This window comes from Sorex fumeus, unplaced genomic scaffold (genome assembly GCF_029834395.1).
Source record: "Sorex fumeus unplaced genomic scaffold, SorFum_2.1 ptg000081l, whole genome shotgun sequence".
NCBI lineage: Eukaryota > Metazoa > Chordata > Mammalia > Eulipotyphla > Soricidae > Sorex > Sorex fumeus.
The window spans coordinates 10,159,128-10,174,716 of NW_026606138.1; the positions used below are offsets into that span (position 1 = coordinate 10,159,128).

The 15,589-nt window shown below is 44.9% G+C and overlaps 1 protein-coding gene across 1 annotated transcript in view; it reads right to left on the reverse strand.

Moving 5' to 3' along the window:
- The window catches only part of TBC1D30 (TBC1 domain family member 30), a 47,505-nt gene that overhangs the window by 21,659 nt on the left and 10,257 nt on the right, over nucleotides 1-15,589 (reverse strand). Inside the window, exons 5-7 of the mRNA XM_056130750.1 lie at nucleotides 14,563-14,748; nucleotides 8,301-8,469; nucleotides 4,665-4,833 (exon numbers count right to left, since the gene is read on the reverse strand). Coding sequence (XP_055986725.1) covers nucleotides 4,665-4,833; nucleotides 8,301-8,469; nucleotides 14,563-14,748 — 524 coding nt within the window. The remainder of the gene's footprint in view (nucleotides 1-4,664; nucleotides 4,834-8,300; nucleotides 8,470-14,562; nucleotides 14,749-15,589) is intronic.

Consider the following 15,589-nt stretch of genomic DNA (forward strand, 5'->3'; position numbering starts at 1 on the left):
GATGGGTGTTTGATCATTGTGTGATTGTAACCCAAACATGAAAGCTTGTAACTATCTCATGGTGATTCAATAAATTTTTTTAAAAAAAAGACATGTGATTTGAGATTAGCTAATATTGTTCAAAAAAAAATCAGGATGAGTTCGGGACAAATCCTATTGCCACAATCATGGAAATAAACTACTGAAGTACAGAGTATTTATTATAAAAGAAGAGTAGCTCTCACGATGATTCAACAAACAAAACTTGGGGGCGGGGGGGGAGAAAGTAGAGTAGCATGGCAGGATAATTTTTTTTTAAAAAGTGGAGACACTTACCCTGGGGGGTGATGGAAGGATAAATACCAGAGATGAGTGTTGAAAAATACTCTCCAGATTGACAAGAAAGAAAAAAAAACATTCGAAAGCTGGGCAGGCAAGAGACCACAGACCCCACCTGAGGAACTGCGAGTCACCTACAAGACCAGAGTGTGTGTGGCAGAGGTGGACGGAGGCAGTGACAATGGTGGCAGCTGATCTCAAAGGCCTCGTCTGCCAAGTAAGCCCCTTTGCGGTGAGGAGGCAGGAGGGAGGGCAGATGTGCTCAGCTTCAGGATGACATGGCAAGTCAAGGGCACGATGGGAAGGACACGCCACTGTGGGTCAGACATGGCAGAAACAGCCACAGCAGTAGGGGCAGAGGAGAGACACAAAAGACGCCATGAAGATGAGAGGATATGCATGGTCACATGCTTCACAGCAATCCGCGGGTGAGTGAGAGGGAGAAATTTCAAGTCACAGAGGCAAGATGAAAGAAGTGGTCCCATGGATAAGCCTATAAAAGGCACATGTCAGGTCAACTTGAACGGAACTTACCTACCTATGTGCTGAGCTGTTTTGTTCTGTTTCACTTTTCCCAAATGATAACTTTGTATGGAAGGCTACAGAGAAACCCAGGCTGAAGCCCCAGCTCTGCTCCTCATGACCTGTCTGATCTTGCACTGGCTAATTAACCTCCCAAGGTAAATGCTGTGCTTGAAAGGACAGAAGGAACGATCCTCCACACTTCCCAGAGTTGGGGAGAGACTCAAGTGAGATCATGTGTTTAAGCTGCTCCAGAATTCAACATGTAAGCACTTGATAATATTGCAGCCTACCTTCACCTCCTCCTGGCAACTGGTGAGCTCAAAACACTGCCAAATTATAATGAGCAATGATGCTGAACACTTAAAATGTCTATCAGTCTGATTCAGGTTTCCCGTGTGTTTCCTAAATAATAACTCTCTATCAGCTGATTCACACCATCAGAAAGCACAGATCTAAAGTACTTCCAAAGGGATTTCTGAAGCTGGGTTCCAAATCTGACCCGCCCCTACTCCCAGCTCAGCACAGGAGACCCTGGTGACCCTAGCTGATCCTCAGCCCCTCAGAAACCCAGCAGGACCACATCCTTCAGCCTGAGCACTGAATTATCCAACTTGATTGACCAAAGAGAGCCAGAAAGTGGACTCTGAGGTCCTCTAATTGGAACCACACCTCCAAAGAGAGAGAGAGAGAGAAAGAGAAGAGAGAGAGAGAGAGAGAGAGAGAGAGAGAGAGAGAGAGAGAGAGAGAACAAAAGCAGATACTTCCACCTGTTAACTGAGCAACTTTTTCTTCCGTACCTTAGTTTCCACATCTGTGAAATGAGGACTGCCAACAGTTCCTATACCTCATAGAACAAAGGTTGACGACCAATGGAGTCGATTTTACATCTAGAATGCTTAAAACAGTGCCTGATCCAGGGACTGGAGTGATAGCACAGCGGGTAGGGTGTTTGCCTTGCACACGGCTGACCTGGATTCGATCCCCGGCATCCCATATGGTCCCCCAAGCACCGCCAGGAGTAATTCCTGAGTGCAGAGCCAGGAGTGACCACTGAGCATCGCTGAGTGTGACCCAAAAAAGGTAAAAAAAAAAAAAACAGTGTGTGATCCATTGCAAACACTCCATGAATATTAGGTTGCAAGCACAGCAATTACTATTGCAGGAATGGGACATCTTAGGATGATCAGAGAGTTAACTGCTAACCCTACAGACCATAGGATATAAAATGGAAAATGGTCCTTTCCTTTCTGTCCCGCAATTGAAAACTAACACAAGAAGGATTACACTTGAATGTAACAGATAGGAAACTGCTTGACTATGCAAATTCTAGAAAGTAATTAGTAACTGGCCTATCATAACCGCCAAAACTCAATGCACAAATAGCTGGAGCGACTTCACCTTTTACAGGGTACAGACAAGGCTAGAAATACATGACTGTAGCAACAGGCAGACCTTGGGAGGATATGCAAAGGATATGAAAAGATAAGCAAATAGCCAGGATGAAGCCCTGAGCACAGAGGGTATAGCAATGAAAAGAAAATAAGAAAAAAAAACCATCTACAACACTGAAACGATGGTGAAAGACAGTGGACGCTGGTGGAGGATGTGGTGTTGGAATGCTTGTATTCATTGAACCCTTCCTCTAACAGTATCTTAAATCATAGTGTCACGAATAATATTTTTAAGAGAAAACATAGGGGCTGGAGCAATAGTACAGCAGGTAGGACATTTGCCTTGCCCATGGCCAATCCCCAGCATCCCATATGGTCGCCCCAAGTACCTCCAGGAGTAATTCCTGAGTGCTGAGCTGGAATAACCCCTGAGCATCACCAGATGTAACTCAAAAAGAGAAAGAAAGAAAGAAAGAAAGAAAGAAAGAAAGAAAGAAAGAAAGAAAGAAAGAAAGAAAGAAGGGAGGGAGGGAGGGAGGGAGGGAGGGAGGGAGGGAGGGAGGGAGGGAAAGAGGAAAGGAAGGAAGGAAGAAGGAAGGAAGGAAGGAAGGAAGGAAGGAAGGAAGGAAGGAAGGAAGGAAGGGAGAGAGAGAAGAAGGGAGGGAGGGAGGGAGGGAGGGAGGGAGGGAAGGAAGGAAGGAAGGAAGGAAGGAAGGAAGGAAGGAAGGAAGGAAGGGAAGGAAGAAAGGAAAATACAATCTGTGTATCTGTTTTAGGTGACACCCAGCAGTGCTCAGGGACTACTCCTGGCTCTGTGCTCCAGGGCTGTTGCAGCAGAGCTTGGGGACAAGACCATGCTGGGGTCACATCTGGGGCTCCCACAGGTGCTTTGTGTGTTGGTGAATCCAGCTTGTAAGACGTGAAAACTGCTACAAGTCTCCTGGGAACAACTTGTCATAAATAAAAAGACTAGTTAAAAGGATTTTGAAACTAAATACTGGCAGTGATTTATTAGTTTTCTGACGTGCTGTCTATGAGTGCCCACACAAGTGATTTATAGCTCTAGGAAAGAAACACTAAAATCTTCTCTGCATCTCAAGTTACCCATAACAATTTCATCCTGATGTTTCTCCTATTACTTGAAAAGGTGGAATTTTAATGCAATAGTCATAATATTAAAGGGGAAAAAAGTCTAGATATTTTTCAATCCTACTACTAGGAAAAATACAAATAATCTTTGATAAGAATAGATCTCTGCAAAGAATTTTTTTAAGTTATGGGACTACACAGGGAAGTGTTCAAGGCTTATTCTTAGTTCTATGCTCAGAAATAATCCCTGGCAGGGACCATGCAGTGCCAGGGACCAAACCAGCATTGGCCATATTCAAGGCAAGCCGCTCAACCCCTGCACTATCTCTCCTGCCCAAAGAATTAATTCTTGAGGAAAGGAAAGAAGCATCTGTCTGCTACTGCTTATGCATCAAGCACCACGCCTTTAGACCATGATCATATTGACTTTTGTCACAGACCTAAGGGAAGAACAAGATAGACAGAGACATTTAAATAAGTCAAATAGTGATTTGAGCCAATAAGCTAAGTCCTCGCTGTGTCCAATGAGGGGCTGACTAGAAGTCACCAAGCCCAGATGCTCATGCAGAGGCAGGAGGCGGACTCTCTCAGCCTGCAAGACCCTGGCCCAGCTCCTCTTACAAATAGATTTTATGGACCAGAGAGAAAGTGCAGGGGGAAAGTTGCATGTGACCAACCCCTGATGGACCCCGAGCACCACATGATCCCCAGCACAAGCTAGGAGTATCCCCTGATGACAAGGTATGTCTAAACCTCCTCTCCTCACAAAGAGAAGAAATAGATTTCATGGGCTAGAGAGATGCCTATTTTTGCATTCAGGAGACCCAGATTTGATCCCCGGCACCACATGTGGTCCCCCAGTGGCATCTGTTTACAACTGGGAGTGACCCGAGCACAGAATTGGGAATAGGTCCTCAGCATCAGTGATGTGACCCAGAAACAAAACAAAGCTAAACAGAAGTACATCCCATCCGCCCCAACACAAGAACTCAGAAGAAGGCCCCGAGATTTCAGACAGCTACTATGATTCAACAATATCTACCACTTTCTCTTTTCCTGATACTGAAATTTCAAGCTTTATGTGTCAGGATACAAAAACAGCTTAACGGGCTGGAGTGAAAGCACAACGGGTAGGGCATTTGCCTCGCACGAGGTCAATCCAGGTTCGATTCCCAGCATCCCATATGGTCCCCTGAGCACCGCCAGGAGTAATTCCCAAGTGCATGAGCCAGGAATAACCCCTGTGCATCACCAGGTATGACCCATAAAGAAAAAAAAAAAAACAGACTAAGGCCGGGGCTTGGGCCCACAGAAAAGCAGCAAAGGGGAACGGTCACTTACTCTCCCAGTTTTGCCCAGATTGCCAGTGACACCCGTAGGATGATTTCTGAACCTTCAAAGAAGACAGAATCCCAAATCTTGAGGACAGTGTGGTTGGGCAGACACGTGGCGAAGAGTGTGAGGAACCACTGCATCGTGAAGACGTTGGTCAGCGGGGGCTCATAGCCACCTGAAAGAAAACACATGCCACGTTTCTTCAGAACTGATGGGTTGCAAGGGTCTGCAAGGCATAAAACACCGTTTTTCAATTTCCAAATCTGCCCAAACATTCTGTTCCTGGTCTTTGGTGTATCTCTAAATTCTGGTTCTCTCTTTCTTTGTTCCTTCCTGCTTGCTAGAAGAACATAAGTGTGTTGCATTCTTTTTTTTTAACTCAAGAATATGGACTTCACAAATTCTTTAAATACTTCAGAAATTTTAACCTGAAACTTAATTTGACTCTACTGATAGTAGGGTGCTGAAAACCAAAATTGTTTTCTTTTTCTCACCAGAAAACAGAACCTCAAAAAGAATGTTAGTTGTCAAAAGCTAATGGTGACTTTTAAAATCTTATAAAGCCCATTTTTATTCAAATACTCCTGGTAAAATTGCGCATTATAAATTCCTTGTCTAGTTCTTAAATTATAAGCAGTTCTCATGGGCTGGAGCTATAGCACAGCAGGTAGGGCGTTTGCCTTGCACATGGCCGAACCAGGTTCGATTCCCAGCATCCCATATGGTCCCCTGAGCACCGCCAGGAGTAACTCCTGAGTGCAGAGCTAGGAGTGACCCCTGAGCATTGCTAGGTGTGACCCAAAAAGAAACAAAAACAAAAACAAATATATATAAATATATATATATACACACACACATATATATAAGCAGTTCTCAGACCACAGTGAAATTAAGCTATAAATCAATAACAGAAAAGTAACTGAAAATCTCAAACTACTTGAGAGTAGAGACCAGAGAGATGCATGCAGCCAGCCAGGATTTGGTACTCAGTACTCCAAAAGGCACCTGAGCCCCACCAGTAGTGGACCCCTGAGTGCAGAGCCACAAACAGGGCCTGAGCAAGGCTGGGCATGGCCACAAAACAAAATAAAAAAATACACATATTTGAGACACTGGTGGGCTGGAGACATAGTACAGTGGGTAGGGCACTTGCTTCGGACACAGCTGACAGGGGTTCAATTCCCAGTCCCACCAGGAGAGATGCCTAGGCACAAAAATAATGTGATCCCTGAGCACTGCCATATGCAGCCCAAAAACAAAATGAGAAAAAAACGAGAGAGAGAGAGAGAGAGAGAGAGAGAGAGAGAGAGAGAGAGAGAGAGAGAGATTGAACAACATGAAATTTTAAATTATTTTTGGTTTTTATTTGGTGGTGACACCCAACAGTGCTCAGGTGCAACAACGCTGCTCCAAGCTCGGTGCTTGTGGTAGTGCTCACAAGACTAGGGTGCCAAGGATGAAAGCCAGGCCTCCAGTCCAGTACCTCCAGTCCAGTGGGTTTAGCCGCCCCAGGCAGGGCTCAGGGGCTGTTCTGGACTCAGTGCTCATGAATGACCTCTGGCAGTACCTGAGGGAACTATACAGGGTGCAGTGATGGAACCAGGGTTGGCAGCACTGCCAGTCATCCAGGTGAGTGCCCCAACAAGAGGCTGTCTGACAATGTCAGCTCACAATCCCAGCCTAAAGCCCCAACCCAATCTCCACCCCGGGAAGTTATGGGTGTCAGCACCTGCTTGCAGCTTTGCTGTACCATCCACAACGCTGCCAAGAAGCCTGAAGGGGTAGAACAGAGCCCTAACTTCCCCCCTCAAATGTCTGGATGTGTGGCCAGGTGAGAACACTCCTCCTCCAAATCATTGAAGACACCAATAACCCATGGAGGTCCAGAATCCTCAGTTCCAGCCACTGCCTCTAAGGGCAAAGCCAGGCTGGCAGATTGCAAGGCAAGCACCTTGGTCCCTGTTTTATCTCTATGAACCAACTATATGCAATTTTTAAGACCTGAGATATAGCTCACTAAAGTCTCACTAAAGTCTCTCAATTCAGCAGAATCACTAAACTCAGTCCCACTTCTTTGATGACAGAACTATGTACTTCAAGAAATAGAAATAATTAGATATTTGGAGAACATTGGGGGGGGGGGGTCATACCCATTATGCTCAGGGGTTACTCCTGGCTCTGCACTCAGGAACTACTCCTGGCAGTGCTCAGGGGACCATATAGTATGCCGGGGATTGAACTTGGGTAGACTGCATGCAAGGCAAATGCCCTACCCACTGTACTATCGCTCCAGCAATAATTAGATATTTGGACTCATTATCCACCCCCCTGCCCCCATTCACAGTCAAAATATGTAAGTATAAGCAGAAGCAGGGCTGTTTTCCTACACTGTCTTTCTTCTTCTCTGTGAACAATGGAGTATCTTTGTTTGGAGATTTAATCTCGGGTCACCCTTTGTGACAAGTGCAGAATGTTGGGGGCCACATGGAGCCAGCAGTGTGTGTCTAAGCCTCAGGCAGGTAAAGCAGGTTTCTCTGGAAGCTTATGAGATGCACAGAGTGCACAGGTAAATGCAGAGTCCAATTAAATGGGGATTATGCAAATCACTTAGAAGGAAGTGCTTAGAGAATCTAGGTATCATGAAAATTTCCAGGCACTCTGAGCACAGATTAAGCCCTCAAAACCTTTACTCTTTTGCCCAATTTAAATGCACAGGTCAGGATCTGAAGGCCACTGACAGAAAACAAAACAGATTTTTGACAACTCTTTCTGGTCTCCCACGCCAGCCTGAGAAGTGTATGCAGGGAGTCTCGTCACAGCTGCCCGTAGCTGTCTCATGACCTCCCTGACCCCTTCCCAAGCCACTGAGACCCCCTCGCAGAATCACACAATCAGCTCAGCACCCCTGCCCCCAGGCCTCTAGTGTGGAGATCCAGAAGAGGTTTCTCTAGGGCCCTGACCTCCCCCAAGCAAAGCTTAAATGCCCTCTGCATGAATAAATAAAGGGAGCATTAAACACTTTAATGCAACCTAGGAGTGCCTTTCTCTCCTGCAACTCGGAAAACAGATTCCCCTTTCCGGTAACCTCTATGGCTCCCATTCTTAAACACATGGGTGGCTCAGTTTTAAATAACTCTTAACTACCCGCTTGGAGCGTTAAGAGTGAGTATGTCACTCTTGATTGGCTGTACAATATATCACATTTTAATTGCTGGTCTAGTATTCATTTATTAGATTCTTTACTTTTGGGGGGCAAGGGCAAAGTGCTGGGCCACACCCAGCAGTGCTCAGGAGGTTCTGCCAACTCTGTGCTCAAGAGTGACCCATGGCAGTGCTTGGGGGGACCATATGCAGTGCCAGGGATTTGAACTGGGATCGGTCATCTGCAAGGCAAATGTCTCAACCCCTGTTGTGTCTCTGGCCAGTCTTTACTGACTTCCTACCAGTGACCAGCTCAAGTTACAATATGTAGCCTTCTGTCTATTTTTCCAGTTTTGTTTTTGTTCTTTTTGGACCAAACTCTCACAAAATAGAAACACCCTAAAAATATGTATTTTCATTCAACATGTCGGCCCACACATAGAGTGGAATCAAAGAAGAAAAGAAGTAAAAATATTCTCAAGAGCATTGAGTCATCCCTACCTCCACTTTCCTTGTTTGCGGTTCTCTGAAGAGTGTCCAAGTGCTGAGATAATTCGGGGAGTTTCAGTCTTAAGAGGTCTCTGAAGACAGCCATATCCACAGACAATGCCCGGAGATTATTGACAAAATAACTTTCAGGAAGAACTTTATCAATAAGGTAAATCATAATCTGGGGAGGAGAGGGGGATGACAAAGAACAAGATACAAGATTGCTTCATAAACGCCAGCATCCAAACATACCCTGAACAGAATATATTCCAGAACATCTTGAAATAGACTTAAAATGCAGTTAGCCAAGCACTGAAATGTATCAGCACCAAATGTTCTGGATTTTTAAGCCTCATGTCCACATTGGGAAAGGAGCAAGCAGCTTAATTATCTAAGTCTTGCAAAAAGTTTGCTGCTGGCAGAAATTTCTAGATGTGACGGTCACTCACCCTGAGTTCATCGCCGGCAGCACCTGTGATCACACAGCCCCCAATAGAGAAGGAGCTGCAGAGACAGACTCCGCCAGCTGGAGCCTCAGTATCGGCTCCTTGATGCTGCAGTTTTATGACCTTGATGTGGAAACGCTGAGTTGAGCAGCCTCTGGAAACACCGGCCCCCACCCACACAGCCCTGGCACTCATTCACCATCCCCCGGGGCTAAGGATCAGAACGACTGTGCGTGGCTTCATGTCCACTTTCAGCAAGAAGATTTCATTTAAACCAAGGACACTTTTAAAAGCCTGAATTTCTTTCATAAAATTATCTCAGACATGCCTCAAAGGCTTCATTCCATTCTGACACTTCTATTTGGACGACCTTTTCTAAGATGCCAAGAACTTAGAATGAGACAACAAGGCACACATGTTCTATAGACCAGCCTCGAGTCCTTTCCGTGTCTGTTTACACCCCCTGCTTACTGTCCTTCTCCCAAGAACTCCCAGCCATGGCCTAAAGCACAAGGAGGAAAAAACTAAGGATAAAACCAGACAGGCGGGGGGGGGGGGGGGGGGGGGGGAGAGATTGCACAGCACATAGGGCATTTTCCCTGCATGAGGCTGACCCAGGTACGATCCCTGGCACCCCATAAGGTCCCTCAAGCCCCACCAGGACAGATCCCTGAGTTCAGAGCCAGGAGTAAGCTCTGAGAACTACCAGGTGTGCTCACCCCACAGGAAAAAAAAATTTTTTTTAAAGTAATAATGATAAAGATAATTTTTAAAAATCCAAAAATAATCACAGGAGCCAGAGGGATAGTACAGAGGTTATGGTGCTTGCCTTGCATGTGACCATGCCAGCACCACCCAGTCTCCTGACCAGCACCAGGTGCAGCCCTGGAGGCCACTCAAGACCACATGGGTGGCCCAGGTGAACCCAGGCAGTACAGGACCCTAGAAGCAATGCACCCTTGGATTGACCCTTGAATCACAGGCCCAAGTTGGCCAAGAACTGCCAAGGAGGGGCTCCTGAGCATGGCTTAAACTACCCCCTGCCAAAAAAAGAACAAAATCATAGCTGATGTTGTATGCTGTTGAAGCAGCTGTCTCACCTGCAGGTTTCCAATATAGTGCAAAACCCTACTTTCAAAAGAAAAAAAAATACATATATATATATATATAAATATATCACTCCCAAACCCACCAAGATCTATTTCCCCCTCTTATAATTTCTACTCTAAGGGTGATGGTTTGAACTAAGAATGAAAGCATACTCTTAAAAATGTCTCTCAGAGGCAATTATTACAGGGATAGTTGAGCACTGGGGGCCTCCTTAACCTTCTTATAATAGACTTGAACAGGCAAATGTATCCTCGCCCAGGAAACAGGAGCTGAGCAGTCAGCCTATTCCACCTATGTGGAGGGAGGAGGGAGTGGAGAGGCAGAGGCCACCTGATGGGAGACTCCGGGAATCCCCAGTGGAGAGTTCACACTTCCCCAAAGAGGGGGGGAAGGATTTATAAGATTTATAAGATCATACAGGCAAAAATATAAAGTGACCATCTGCCTGGTACTGTGCCTTTAATCAAAGGGTATCTTGGGCTGGACAGAATGTACATATAAGTACAGATATAAGGCGCTTGCCTTGCACATGGCCACTTCTGGTTCAATTTCTCTGCCACTGCACAGGGCCAAGCACTGCCAGGACTGACCCCATGCTCCGAACCAGGAGTAAGCCCTGAGTACCACCAGGTGTGGCTCCCAAAACAACCCAAAAATATTTTATTTGAGAAATTATACTCCCTCAAAATTATACAGAAACAAGGGGGGACATTCCAATTAAGAGTAATTTTTGTGACATAAGCACTATCTAAAGGTATCTCAAAGGCCAGGGATGTGGCTCAGTGATCTTACACATCTAAGTATACACTTAGATGCATCCACACACATACGCATACACACACACACACACACACACGCATATTTTACTTTAAAGACATCTCAAAGCCTAAGAGCCAAGAGTCCAGAGAGATAGTGCCAGAGTTAAGGAACTTGCTTTGCAAACAGTCAACTGCGGTTCAATTCCTGGCACTGCATATGGTCCCCTCCAAGCACTAGCAGGAGTGATCCGAAGCACAAAGCCAGAAATAGCCCCCCAGGGGTAGCATAAAAAGACCAACCGAAAAAGGAATATTTAATAAGCTGGTCCATTAAAAAGTCTTCTAATTCTGCCCTTTGAAGACAATGTCAAGAAAATTAAGACAAAATATAGGGGCCATGGCTGGAAAGAAAATATAGTGGACAGGGCACTTGCCTTGTCTGTCCAACCAGGGTTTATTCTCCAGCATTCCAGCTGGTTCCCTGACACCCCCCCCCCCCCAGGACTGATTCCTGAGTGCAGATTCAGAAGTAACCCTGAACAATGCAAGGTGTGTCCCCAAAACAACAAGAGACGGGGCCAGAAAGACAGTCCAGCAGGAAGGGCACTTGCCTTGCATATGGTTGACCTGACCTGGGATCAATTCCCAGCACCCCATAAAGTCTGCCATAAGTTATTCCTGAGAACAGAACCAGGAATTAAGTCCTGAGCACAGCCAGGTGTGGTCCAAGGATAAAAAAGAAGGTAAGATACAGACCTCAAGATGAGAATCCAAATGCTGTCTGAAAAGAAACTGTCATCTAGAATATAACAAGAACTTAAACCCAGCAAAAAAAAAAAAAATCATGACTTAAAAACAGAGCAGGAGCTGTAGTGACAGCACAGTGGGTTCGATTCCCAGCATCCCATATGGTCCCCTGAGCACCGCCAGGAGTAATTCCTGAGTATAGAACCAGGAGTAACCCCTGTACATCACTGGGTGTGACCCAAAAAGCAAAAAAAAAAAAAAAAAAAAAAAAAAAAAAAAAGGCAAGGGGAAAAAAACCAAAAACAAAAACAGCAAAGAAACCCAGAATCAACCCAGTGGTCAAGTACCTACAGTCCAGTCCATTCCTGAACATCACCCTGGATGCCATGCCAAGCCTAGTGGTACTGCATGGGGCATCCTGCTATCCCCAGCACACCACATCCCAAGCAAGAGCATCATCACCATCAACTGTATGAGCCCCACAGTTAACACATGTGTGTCCCCTGGGGAATAACTCACTCAAAAGTGTGACTTCTGATCATTCCAACTGCAACAGGGAATAAAAGGGGAGACATTCAGCTCACACCTGAACAGTCACTGGAGCAGATATCAGAACTAAGAGGAGGTACCACAGACAAAGAAGCACATGAAGAAATGGTCCACATCCCAACCATCAGGAAAACTCAAGCCCAGGGCACCATGAGACGCTACTACACTTATCAAAATCTGGGCACGAGAGCCAGAGAGATGGTACAGAGGGTAAGGTACTTGCCTTGCATGCAACTGGCCCCAATTTGATCTGCCAGAAAACACAGAGATCCTTGAGCACAGAGATATAAGTGACCAGAGCACTACCAGGTATGGCCAATTGTCCTCCCCACTGCATATTAAGTTTTTCTTCTTTCTTCCCTCCTTTCCATTATTATTATTATTATTATTTGCTTATGCTTTTGGTCCATACCCAGCTATTCTCAGGGCTTACTCTTGGCTCAACACTAAGGGATCAATTGCTCTTGGCAGGCTTAGAGGACCACATGGAGAACCACAGACTGAACCCAGGCCCACTGAGCAGGCGTGCGCTCTACCCACTGCGCTATCTTTCCAACCCCATGGCATTGTAGCACTGTACTGTCCTCCCGTTTTTCATCGATTTGCTCGAGTGGGCCCAGTAACATCTCCATTGTGAGACTTATTGTTACTGTCTCACAGTAACATTATTTGGCATATCGGATACATCAGGGGTAGCTTGCCAGGCTTTGCCGTGCAGGCGAGATACTCTCGGTAGCTTGCCGGGCTCTCCGAGAGGGGCGGAGGATCCAACCCAGGTCGGCCGGGTCTACCTCATCCACCACGTGCAAGGCAAACGCCCTACCCGCTGTGCTATCGCTCCACCCCCATATCTTTCATAAAATCTTGGGGGAGCTTTAAATTTTCCACAAATAGTTAAAAGCTAACTATGAAAAACAACGAAAACAAGGAAGCACTGAAAGCCATGAAAATGGTTTACCTACTCCTAATAAACCATTTCTCTAGTAAGTATAAATGCAGAGGCCAAAACAGCTGCTGTGAAATCACCCAGCATCAATATTTTCTTCTGCATCAGAACTGTTTCTTCATGAGCCCAACTTTCCCCTGCATGCTGAATGTGTAACTGGAAGAGTCACAGCTGATGATAATGTCATTTCATGCCAGTTTTCACTTCCTTAGAGACAGAAATAGAAACACTCAATTTCTCAACACCCTCTAATCCTTTTTTCTCTTTTGTTTTTGTGATGCGGGGGCTCAAACCCAGGGCCTCCCAGAAGCAAGGTAAGTGCTCTGTCGCTAAGCTGCATTTCTGCCCCAAACTTTTCCTACTGTGCCCCCCCTTCCAACTTGGTTTCTGCCATAGACTCCCCCCACCCGCACGCCCACCCCCATCCCATTGGCTGCCCCCTAGTCTCATGCTGTGTCTTTTTCCCAGGCTTCAATGCTCCTCCTTATTATGTGATTTTCACCTTTGACCCCTTTAGGCTATCCTGGGGCCCACAGGCTAGGGAATGCTGCTCTAAAACACTCTTCAATGTGCTGGTTTAGTGTTCCAAGTATTATTATTTTGATTTCACAATGTGATCGCTAGTGCAATCTTTCTCAAGGCCCCTCCCCAAGCTGATCATTCAAACCTTTCAACCGGAACACTTTCCTTTGACAGCCATACAAGTTATAGCTGATACTGAAAAGACCAGAAGATGACAGGGTTTTTATTTTAAATGTGCTTCTTCATAGAAAATGGTCTAAACCTACATGTTTTCTTGTCACTCTCTCCCTTCCACTCCCACCTATCCAAGAAACAGGCAGCTCAAAAAAAAAAAATGAATGGAAAAAAGGGAGAGGCTAAATACATGTTTAGATCATGTGCAGTGGGATTTATTATTACTCCCATCATAATGTGAATACAGGCAGGAGGAATGTGTTTATTTTCCCAAGTTGCTTTAATCAGGGGTAGAGAATATCACTAAACTCATCCCCGCAACCAGAGCTGGGCAGATACTTTTGTATACAAAGGCTAGAATCATTCCCACTGTCCTAACGCCCTGAAGCCAGCTGAAGTTCAAGGGTTCTGAAATGAGCCATCAGGCGTATTCGATATGCCAAAAACAGTAACAATAACAATAACGGGTCTCATTCCCCTGACCCTGAAAGAGGCTCCAATACAGCAGCGTTGTGAAAGACGAGTAAGGAGAGGCTGCTCAAATCTCAGGGCTGGGACAAATGGAGTTGTTACTGGTGCCCGCTCAAGCAACTCGATGAACGGGATGACAGCAATACAGTGATTCTTATACTTAATTCACTTTCAAAAATATGATAGGAATTCTCACATTTAGTGACTACATAAATCTATCACTTCTTGATAGCAAGCAGTGTTATTGGTAATGACAAAACTGGAAACAACGCTACTGAAAAAGCAGTGTGGGGATCAAGAAAAAGAAATTACAGTTCCAGAACTTCACTCTCAGAAGAATTTCAGGGCGGAGAGACAGTCCAGAGGTTAGGAGGCGTGCCTGGTGCACGGCTAACCCCACCTGTTCCCTGGCACATGAGGTGCCCCTAGAACATGAGTGCAGATCTGGAATCTGCATCCCACCTGGGGTGGGCGAGGGAATCCCCAGAGCCAGAGAGAGGCCCAAGCATCACTGTGTCCTTCACCAGCCTTCTACAGAAACCAATACTCACTTTCAGGGCATCCCCTTCGTTGCCTTCCACCACTTCCAGAATCAGTGCAGCGAGGATGTTAAAGCCTTGGCAGTAGCCAACGTTCTTGTTCCATCGGGCATAGGCTAAGAGCACGCGCTTCAGCACCACCCTGTCCTGCTCCGCCTCCTGGCCACAGTAGGAACTGCAGCCTGTGCGATGAAGATCCTAAAATGGGAAGGACAGTCTTTTCAAGAAGCCTCCCAAGAGCCTGTTCATAATGAACACCTTTATTTCTGTGCCTCTGGCGTTAGATTACTGACACGAATTTTAGTTCTTACAAATTTATAATCACATTAAACGGATGAGCAAAATACTTTTTACTTCATTTTCAGTTCCTTAATGCTTTTTTTATATGCTTTTTTTCAACTGCTGAAATGTAGTTTTTTCCAGACCGTTAACAAAAACTTTAGATACTAACTTTATTCTTCTATAAAAAAATGATAATATCTCACTATTAAAACTTCAAATATTTAAGAGATAAATCAAAATAGCAAAACATATTATATACAGGAACAGAAAAATTACTATTCTGCGTAAGATCAAAAATATTATTCCATCCAAATTGTTTTATAAATCTATGCACAAAGTACAGAACATTTGCTACACTTAAATACTTAATGAGGACAATATCTATAATTTAATTACAAGCAGAGACTATGGCTTTCAGGAGCTGACATCACATTTTACTGACATAGCATTCACTTCCATGGCAAAATAAAAGATCTTCTTAGAAATGTGATTATTGTAAAATGTGCATTCCCCTAATAATCCACAATTTAAAGAAAAATAAAAACATTTCAAACGTAAAATAGTTCGTCTTTGAAAAATACATTCTGAAATTCTAAATGGCTGAAATGTATATAGGGCAAAGGCTTTTCAAGCACAAAATATAAAATTCTCTCTTTTTCTCCAGAATTTGTCAATAAAAGGCTAATTTAAATTTACTTCATTCTGGTCCCTGAAAAAAAGGATCTTCAACCCATTTTCTTGGGCTCAAAATTTATTA